This window comes from Camellia sinensis, chromosome 10 (assembly GCF_055761805.1).
Source record: "Camellia sinensis isolate YWXY chromosome 10, ASM5576180v1, whole genome shotgun sequence".
NCBI classification, from domain to species: domain Eukaryota; kingdom Viridiplantae; phylum Streptophyta; class Magnoliopsida; order Ericales; family Theaceae; genus Camellia; species Camellia sinensis.
This window is the reverse complement of record NC_138970.1, coordinates 59,940,311-59,950,583: the sequence shown is the minus strand read 5'-3', so window position 1 is coordinate 59,950,583 and position 10,273 is coordinate 59,940,311. Positions and strand designations below refer to the sequence as shown.

The 10,273-nt window shown below is 33.5% G+C and overlaps 1 protein-coding gene across 1 annotated transcript; it reads left to right on the top strand.

Moving 5' to 3' along the window:
• Positions 1-405: 405 nt before the first annotated feature.
• On the top strand, positions 406-5,804 carry LOC114258881 (uncharacterized). The gene is made up of 4 exons (XM_028198887.2): positions 406-700; positions 3,583-3,755; positions 4,514-4,709; positions 5,146-5,804. The coding sequence occupies exons 1-4, from the start codon at positions 622-624 to the stop codon at positions 5,376-5,378; spliced, it is 681 nt and encodes a 226-aa protein (XP_028054688.2). The 5' UTR covers positions 406-621; the 3' UTR covers positions 5,379-5,804.
• Positions 5,805-10,273: the final 4,469 nt, after the last annotated feature.

Here is a 10,273-nt window from a genome sequence, read left to right as displayed (position 1 = left end):
CTTCCTTCAGTCTGAAACAGGTGAGGGTGGGGCTGAGGGAGAGGGAGAGAAAGAGAAAGAGAGGGAGAGGGAGAGGAAGAGAAAGAGAGAGAAGAGAGGACCGCAACTTGTCGGGGAAGAGGACCGCAGCTCGTCGCCTCGTCGCCCGCCGTCACAGCCGCCCGATCGTCGCCCGCCGTCGCTCGTCACAGCAGCTCCAGCTCGTCGCAGCAGCCCCGCCGTCGCAGCTCCGCCTATGCCTCGCCGCCCCCTGCCTCAGCCCAGAGTTTGATGGCCCCCTTCCCTCCCCTCCGCTCCCCCTCCTTCTCTTCTTCGTCTTCTTCCTTCTTCTGCTGAAAAAAAAAAAAAAAACAAAAAATACAAAAACGACAACGTTTTGTATATTAGGGACATTCGGGCTCCCACATTCGGGCTCCCAATCACAGCTCAAATAAATGTGAGTTGTGATGTATGCGAACTGCGCCCCCTGCGTAAAATAGACTTTGTGACCGTTGGGAAGAGAGCGCGAACCGATCAACCACTCTCCTTTTCTCTCTCTTTGTTCAACGATCCTCTGTTCGATTTCTCAACGAACAATCGATTGATCAGTCGATCGATCTCTTCGGAGGAGCACGAATCGCTATGTCGTTACGGCTTCGACTGAATTTTAGGGCTTTTCATGCTTTTTTCTTATGTTCGATTATTCTGAGCTGGTTTCCAGGTAATCTAGGGTTTGTGTTCTTGATTGGTGGTATATATGAATCCCCTATTTCGTACTTGATTGCAAGTTTTCCAGAATATATGAATCATTTATCTCTTGGCTATTTATGTTTGAAGATTATGAAGTGTTTGTCCTATGATGATTGAATTAACCTGTTCTTTTTTTCCCCTAATTTTTTGCAATTTGCAATTTGGATTTTTTTTTTTTTTGTAGTTTTAGGACTTGTTTGAAGTAAATAAGCTGGTAGCTGGTTGTAGAATTTAGTGTGAATCGTGTTTAATTCTTGCTTTCTACTAGAGACCGTGAATTTGATTAATTATAATTTATAATCAGTTGTAAAAGATGGGTGTATTGGAATGGAGAGATTGAATTGCGTCAGGGTGGAAGTGGATGTCAAAAATTGAAGCTTGTTGAAAAGATTATACAGAGGAAGTGTGAGATTATGTGAAATTGAAGCTTACATGGACATGTGTTTCCTTTGCATTGGTTTTTAATTTTATTTTTAAATGAAATGAAAATTTTTTAGATTGCGTTTGGATCAAGGATTTGGGGAATAAATGAAAAGGAGGGGAAAAGTGAATTAGATAAAACTTATAGTTTTAACTTTTCCCTAACATTTTATGTTCCCTTTAGAAAGTCCTCCTCAAATCCTTGATTGAAACGAAACCTTAGAAAGTTTAAGATGAGAGGAATATGAATCATGATAGTTTTAATGGAACTAGAGAATATAAGTTGTGTCGTTACCTAAGGGATTTAACGTGGAATTTGAGGTAAAGAATATAACATCAATTGAGGCATTAGAACTACATTGTTTTCCCTATTGAAGCTTGAAAATGCCAAAGGAGGAGATGTCTTGGTGTACAAAATTCTTTAATAAGATTCTAATGATTAAGAAAATATATCACAAGTGGAGAAAAGTGTTTTAGTATCTATATATAAAAAATAAAAGAGATAACAACAAACAACATGATTGAACATTAAATTGTGGAAGAGTGATTGAGCATAACTTAAGGGTCAATAATAGTGTCAGAGAATCAAGTTGGATTTAGGCTTTTTAGATCAACTATGAAAGCGATATATTTACTAAAAATATCAATAGAAAAGTATAGAGAGATGAGAAGAGATGTTTTTATAGATTTACAAAAAGTTTACAATAGGTTGCCTAATAAGAGTGTGACCAAATGATATATTGACGTGATAAAACACATATAAATTACAATAAAATTATCTGTAGGAGAAGCTAAGTGAATTTCTAATCCTTATAGAATTATATCAAGGGTCAGTTTCAAATCCTTACCTATTTTTCTGAATCATGGTCTAGTTAACTAAACACATTTAAGATGATGAAAATAAGGAAGAAATTAAAACTAAATTAGAAATCTAAAGAGAAATACTTGACTCAAAAGGGTTTAGAAATAGTAGAAATAAAATTCATATGACATGTAATTTTAGTAACATTATAAGTAGAAATAATAGAGAAATGAAGATTGAAAAACCTAGAGATTACTAATGGTGAGCATTTTCCTTATTTAGGTTGAATTATTAATAAGAATGGAGAAGTTAGAGATAATGTGATTCATAGAATCAAAATAGGTTGGCTCAAGTGGAAGAGTATTTCTAGCATATTATGTGAGCAACGAATACCAATGAAATTGAAAGGAAAATTCTATAGAATAATTATAAGGCCAATGATATTTTACGGGACAAAATGTTGAGTTACTAAGAAATAATATGTTCATAGAGTGATTGTCGCTGAGATGGAGATTCTTAGATAAATGTATGGTAAGAATAGAAAAAAAAAGAAATAGAAATGAATATTAGTGAAGGGATAGGAGTTCCATCAATTGAAGATAAATTGAGAGATATCAAACTAAGATGGTTTGATCATGTATAATGCAAAACCTGTGAATACAGTGGACAAAAAATGGAAATGTTAAGGGGAGGGGAATACCTAAGTTGTATTGGGATGTGTTAATAAAATAATATATGAATTTATTTAATTTAACTAAGTGTGAAGCGCTTGACATATTGTAATGATTAAAAAGGATTTCTCATATTTCTCATTCTAAATAAAGAATGAGGGGAAAAAAGAAGAGGGGAAGAGAGAGAGAGAGAGAGAGAGTGTTGAAGTTTGCATGAGAAAGGAAGCCATTATTGAGTATTTTGCTTTCTTTCCTCTCGTACTCCTTGATAACAAAACAGAGGCCGTGGGGAAAAAGTGTATTCCCCTCTGAGGCACGTAAAGTATCTCAATTTGGATGAACTTTGCCCGAAGAATTTATGAACACAGTTTACAAACAGTGGGAACTTCAAGTCTCTATCTTCGTGAATATTCTTTCCAACTTTTCTAAGAAGCTACCTTTGTTACTTCCTTTGGCAATGGTCAGTAAGGATTCTTGAAAACTGATCTGGGATGTATTTCTAAGTTTATCTGCTAGTCTCGTGAGGGTTAGTGTCAATATTTTTCGTTCATTGTGTTTGTTACATTGAGTTGGGTGATCAGATATGTGTCTCCCATTTACTTGCCAGTGGAAATTTAGTTAGGTTACTGGTCGTTATATTGACATTTTAATCAAAATTTCAGTATCTTTATCATTATCTTGCTCACATTTTGGGTCTTTTCTAAACTATGAAGCTATGTAAACTACTTTCCTTTCGTCATTTGTTTGAGGACTATTATGTTGAACATTTTCAACTTCATTTCTGCATCCATGTTCCTGGAGATAATTTTCACAAATGACATTTAATAGCTGTGCGTTGTGTAGTTGTGGCCTGTGGCATCAACTTTCTCATGACATTCTAGTTGGTGGCATATTATATATATATTTTTAAATTAAACAATTTATCCATATTTATACATAACTTTTTTTTTTTCCCTGCAGGGTCCATATTGTCAGCAATAGTTACACTTGATTCCATCGAAATTTTTAAAACACACGAATGGATAACCAAACCAACAGTTTACTTTCAGTGTAAAGGAGAGAACAAGACTTATTTGCCAGATGTGAAGAAAACTTATGTCTCTTATACTTTTAAGGGCGAAGAATCTTGGCAGGTTTGTGATGAGTGAATGTGTTAAAATCCGATGCTGGTATTTTTCATTAGCTATACTTTTACCAGAAAATCATTGGAATACTTATGAAAATTATTGGAAATATAACTGCCGGTCATGCCATGCTACGAATCATTTAAGCATTCTTTTACCTTCCAAGAAATCTAAGCATTCTTTGGGTTTGTCATAAACACAAAGGTGTGTGTCAAGATAATCGATGATCATTTTTTTTTTTCCTGACAAATTAGTGACATCTTTGATCTCATTTTTCTTCTTCCTGCACTAGGTCCCAAATCAAACATGATTACTAACATAGATGTGACACCGTGTTTTAGCTGAAAAGCCCTTGCAAATATAAGTGTGAAGGAATTTAATAGATTTTACTGTACCTGCATTGTTTTTGTCATAGAGTCAGGGAAGCTGACAAGATACAACTTGACTCCTCTGTATGAGCGTGTTGTTTTTCTTTCAAAATTGGAAAACGTAAATAAACCCATACCTATCTGCAGTGGAAGTCTGTTTGATTTTTCACTTAAATTTTAGAGATAAAAATGCAGGTGTTTCTCTACATTTGAGTTTTCATGCGAAGTCCACTCATTTGTTTGATGTATCTATAATTTACTTGCTAACTACTTGAACCATGTGTTTGCTGGTTCAATTGTTGGATTTGATTGCACAATTGTATATCTGTTACATTAAAGTTAAGTATGGAGAATTCCGCTAAAGAATCTCACGTTGAAATTGTGATTATATGTTTTCAGCCTTTGACAGATTTTCCAAATTCAAAATGCAAGCGATGCGGGATCTATGAGGAAGACTTCTTAAAATCAGATGTATTTGATGAGTGGGAATTTTGTCCTTCTGATTTTAGTGAATCTGATGGAATATATAAACATTTCAAAGACAAGGAATTCAATGCTACATTTGTATGTGCGGGGTGCGAGCCTCTTGGAATCGGTGAGTGTTGTTTTCTTAACATACCATCGTTTCATGTAGTTGATCCAGACTGAACATTCCAAGGCTGCCTTGCAAAATTGATGGGCTAGTATAGTAACAGTAATGCATATTATTAGAATGACTTCATTGCATCTCGTCGGAATTAATTTCTCTAAGCTATCATTTTTAGTTGTTTTCTGTGCTTCAAAAACAATCATTACTGAACACAAAATATAGTTTGTCCATGGGGCATCTACAAGCATCATGATTTTATGGACATCTCATCAGACCATTTCCATTGTCACATTTAGGTAGTAAAAATCATTTTTGCTTCCTTGACCTTGCAATTGCATAGTTGTGGTGTGTATTCATGTTTTTGTGCACTTGTTTCTGAATTAGAATACATCTATTTAGTTATTTATCTCGTGTTTGTCTTTGTTTGTTCATGTCTCTGTAGATTCTAATCATGCCTCGGATTCCCATAATGGAAGGAAGGGAATGCATTGGGCCGTGGCAATAATAATCAGTGCATTGGTTTCAACTGTTTTTATCATTGGACTGGCGGTTGCGTACAAGTATTGGCAAAAGAGAAAGAGGCAACAAGAGCAGGCCCGGTTTCTAAGACTCTTTGAAGAAGGCGACGACATTGAGGATGAGTTAGGTCTTGGGCCTCTTGGTGGTGTAATTTGAGAAGTAGCATCTTATGTTACATCACTACCCAAAACCTTTTGTATTATGATTTTGTGAGTTGGTTATGGACTAAATTGTTAGGTTGTGTTTGGATCATGGATTTGGGTAAGAATTTGGAAAGAGAAATGAAAACGTAGTCGAAATATTTCTATATTTCATCTAGCTTATCTCTTTCCATTTCCACATCCCTCTCCTATACCATGATCCAAACACAGACTTGGAGAAAGAAAAGTAAAGAAAAAGAAACAAAAAGCTCATGACAGTGTAATGTGAGCAGGGCAGAGGTTTAATGTTGTTTCTGAGATTTGTTCAGCCTGTGGTTCATATGGATGAGTAGAATTCTCAGGACCAGAGGATGTGATTGTGTTTAGGTTATGGAAACATTAAAAAGAAATGATAAGAGCAATGACTGAATGATTGTATAGAGATTTCATTTGCCCAAAAAAGTACCGATGATTGCAGAGTAAAGGGTGATTTTTTTTTTTTGTTTTTTTTTTTTTGGGTACAAGGAAAGGGTGATTTCTGCACATTAGAGGTATGTAATGAAAGCAAATTTCACAAGCAATCCCTTTATTACACAACCAAAAAAGGTTTGTGAGATCTAAGACAGCATAAGGAAAAACTTCAGCGAAGTTACAGAAATTGACTAAAATTGAACAATAACAGAGTTAAAATCTCAAGCGAAGTCTTGTATTTCAGCATAGCTTTCCAGGTTGTGCGCTTTAACAAGCATGGCCACTCACCAAATATGCTTTCACAAAGTTTCATCTAATCCCCCAGTTGTTTCCATGTGCAGTATCGTCTGCATTTGTACTATATTGTCACGAGTATCTTCCTCACCTCCATGTTCTACAAGACCAAGTAGCATTATAATCATGAGCAGGCTGCATTTCCACATCATTGTTATAACTGTAACCACTGCCACCCTGTTCTTCGCCTATGTAGGCTTCATCTGCCTTCTCCAATCCACCGACATCCGCTGCCATATGCATTGTTGAAAGTACCTACACCTGATCCAAGAGAGAATTGATCCTCTTTCCAACAACCATCAAAGTGTAATTCGTACACGTGCAGCCCAATACTGGCTGACACCATATGGCAGTTGTTCCCCCTCATAAGCTTTCCATGGGTATTGACGGAGATCAACTTGGTAGATTGGATGATCTCGATTTCATCTATCCCAGCCAGTGTTTCAAAATCTGGTGTTACATAACGGTTGCGGAGGTAGGCACCACGCGTTACCCCTGCTTTTGCGGCTGTAGCGGCCATAACAGTGTCGGAACGGCCCGTTACCCACTATTTTGAGCTTATTCTTTTTGAAAAAAACAAAAGAAAAAGCTAAAAAACTATGAATGCTCAACAGATTTTGTACATACCTTTATGGTTGAACATATTTTGTCTTGAGTTCTTTTCAGCCTGTGAACCACTTTGAAATGAGATTCCATAACATTCAGAATAGATCCATAGCTTTTAGGGGTTGTTTGGGATGACCTAAATAAGTGCACTTTTTGTCTTTTTACGAAAAGATGTGCAGAAAAGTAGAGAGATGATGTGATGAAAAAAAATAAAAAGATAAAAAGTGTGTACTTATTTTGGGTTGCCAAACTTGGCCTTAGTCTTTAGAAACTCTCCAATTGAGATTCATATCTCCAGATCCACAAATTTTCAACCATCTTCAACTGAGTTTTTGATAAAAAAATAAATAAAGAAGAGTGGTTCATGGGAAGAGGGATACATAGAGAAGAGAAAATATGGATGAGTGAGAAATAGAGAGAGAGGAGGGAAGAGATTAGGGATGACAATTAAAACCCGGCCCGACGGGGACCCGATCCCTCGACCCCGAAATAAGTGGTTTTTTCCCCGAAAAATATCCCCGCGGGGACGGGGATGGTATTAAAAAATCACTCATCGATCAATTTCGGGCCGAGGACGGGGATAGGCTTGTCAGCCCCAGCCCGGCCCCGCCCCGGAATTTCCCCGATTCATCTCTGCCTCTGTATCTCTTTGTATTATATAAATATTATTAGTTGTATTATATTTTGTATTATATAAATATTAGTTGTACTTTTGATCTTAACTCTCTTAGATCTCAACACTTTCACTGACTCACTCTCTCAACTCTCATTCTCTCTCTCACTCTCTCGTCTCTCTCGTTCTTCTCTCTCTCACTCTCACCGACACGGCGACACAGTTACTGACTCTTCTCTCTCACTCTCAGTCACCGACACGGCGACACCACCACCACTCTCTCTCACACCTCGTTTGCTCTCTCAACTCTCGTCTTCAGCCGTTGATCGCACACCAGTCATCGACACCAGTACCACCGCTGGTCCAGACTCCGATCTACAGATCTGTTGTTTGAATCTGTTTACTGGATGATGATGATTATAGATCTGTTGTTTGAATCTGTTTAATGGATGATGATGATTATAGATCTGTTGTTTGAATCTGTTTACTTGGATGATTATAGATCTGTTGTATGATTATAGATCTGTTTCCACCGCTGGTCCAGACGCTGATCTCATTTTTTTGTTTTTTTTAGCCGGGGAATGTTTGGGGTCAGGGAAACCTGATCCCCGTCGGGGGTCGGTGGTCGGGGCGGTGATACGTTCCCCGTCAGGGATTGGGGCCGAGGGAAATTTAACCATCAGGGATCGGGGACGGGGAGGGTGATCCCCGGCCCAGCCCCGCCCCGTTGCCATTCCTAGAAGAGATGAAGAACCTGTGTTGAAGATAAAGAAGGAGATGAATAATATCGGCTGCTTCTGTAAGGAGATGAAGAACCTGTGTTAAACCTGTGATTTTGTAAGTGAAAGTTTTGTTCGACTGCCTTTTTTTTTTGAACAATGGTCTCTAGCTGCCTCAGGAAGATATTATTAGTGTGTTTAGTTTGAGTTTTCTGGATTAAGTTTTTCTAAAATTGACTTTTTTGGTTTTTGTGTTTTTTTGTTTTTAGTGAATATTTTTTAAATTTTAAACATTTTTTTTTTAACTTTTTTAGATGCACCTTACTTAGATGTATCTAAAAAGTAAAAAATTTGTGAAAAAATATTTTAAAAAATTAATAAATACATAAAAATACAAAAAATGTATTGAATTCTTGTATTTTTTTTTGTATTTTTGGTATTTAGTGAATTTTTAAAAGATTTTTTTTACAATTTTTTTACTTTTTAGGTGTATTTATGTTAGGTGTGTCTAAAAAGTAAAAAAATTATTAAAAATATTAAAAAAATTTAGTAAAAATAAAAAATATGAAAAATAAAAAAATAAAATTTTTTAAAAAGTATTTTTTGAAAAGTGAAAACAAGTAAGGTGATTAGTATTATTTTGCTTTGTTTGGCTGCCTCTGAAGCACTGGTCTCCGATTGCTTGGCTGCCTTTGGAAGATGTGTAATATTGTTTTGTTTTAGTTTGTGTGGTATCCAATTGGCCCTTCTTTGTTCTCAAAAAAAAAAAAAAAATTGGCCCTTTTTTTTTTTTTTTCTTTTTTTTTTTTTTAATTGGTTTTGAACAATGATCCCCAGCTGGTTTGTAAACAAAAAAAAATTTATGGTGATATATTTAGTAATTTGCATTTAAAAAAAAGAAAAGATATATAGCTAAGCACTTACTTTTAGTATTTTATATATAATAATTAATGATTGATTTTTTTTATAATATCTAAAAGTATGACACCTATAATTATATTAATACATTTTATGTATGTTAGTTTTTATTGATTTTTTTTTTTTTTGCAGGTTATTCAAAAAAATAACAAATATTCAACTGATTGAAACCTAAAAAACAACTATGTATGATTTTTTTTCTTTACAATTTATTTTTTAATTTTTATATGATTACATTAGCATGTAAAATTCAAATGTATAAATAGTGATTGCATGTTTTTTTTATAATCATTGCATTTAATATTTAATTGTAAATATTTTTTTATTTTGTAATTGTAATGTGTTGTGACAACAATTTTGATGGCACCATTTTTTTTAAAAAAAAATGTCTTTTGTATTAAAAAAAATAAAAAATAAAAAAAAGCTCAAAAAATGCCATCAAAAATGTCTTTTTATATGATTCCATTAGCATGTAAAATCCAAATGTATAAATAGTGGTTGAATTTTTATTTTTTTTTATAATCATTTCATTTAATATTTAATTATAAATATTTTTTATTTTGTTATTGTAATGTGCTGTGACAACAATTTTTATGGCACAATTTTTTTTATAAAAAAATAAATAACATCAATAGCTTAAAAAAAAAAATCTTCATAATTTATTTTTAAATTTTTATATGATTACATTAGCATGTAAAATCCAAATATATAAATAGTGGCTACATTTTTTTATAATTATTTTATTTAGTATTTAATTTTAAATATTTTTTATTTTGTTATTGTAATGTGTTGTGACAACAATTTTGATGGTACAATTTTTTTTTTTAATTTAAAAAAATGTCTTTTCTATAAAATAAAAAAACAATAGCTCATAAAATGCCATGAAAAATGTCTTTAATCTTGATTACATCAGTATGTAAAATCCAAATGTATAAATAGTGGTTGTATTTTTTTTATAATCATTTCATTTAATATTTAATTATAAATATTTTTTATTTTGTTATCGTAATTTGTTGTGACAACAATTTTAATGGCAAAATTTTCTTTTTTAAAAAATATCTTTTTTTAAAAATAAAAAAATCAATAGTTCAAAAAAAAAATTATAATTTATTTTTTAATTTTTATATGATTACATTAACATGTAAAATTCAAATGTATAAATAGTGGTTGCATTTTTTTTTTTAACAATCATTTCATTTAATAATTGTAAATATTATTTATTTAGTTAGTTCAAGTTTTGCTCAAAAATAATTTTGTAAACATTCAAAATAAATTAAAAAATGTATCAAT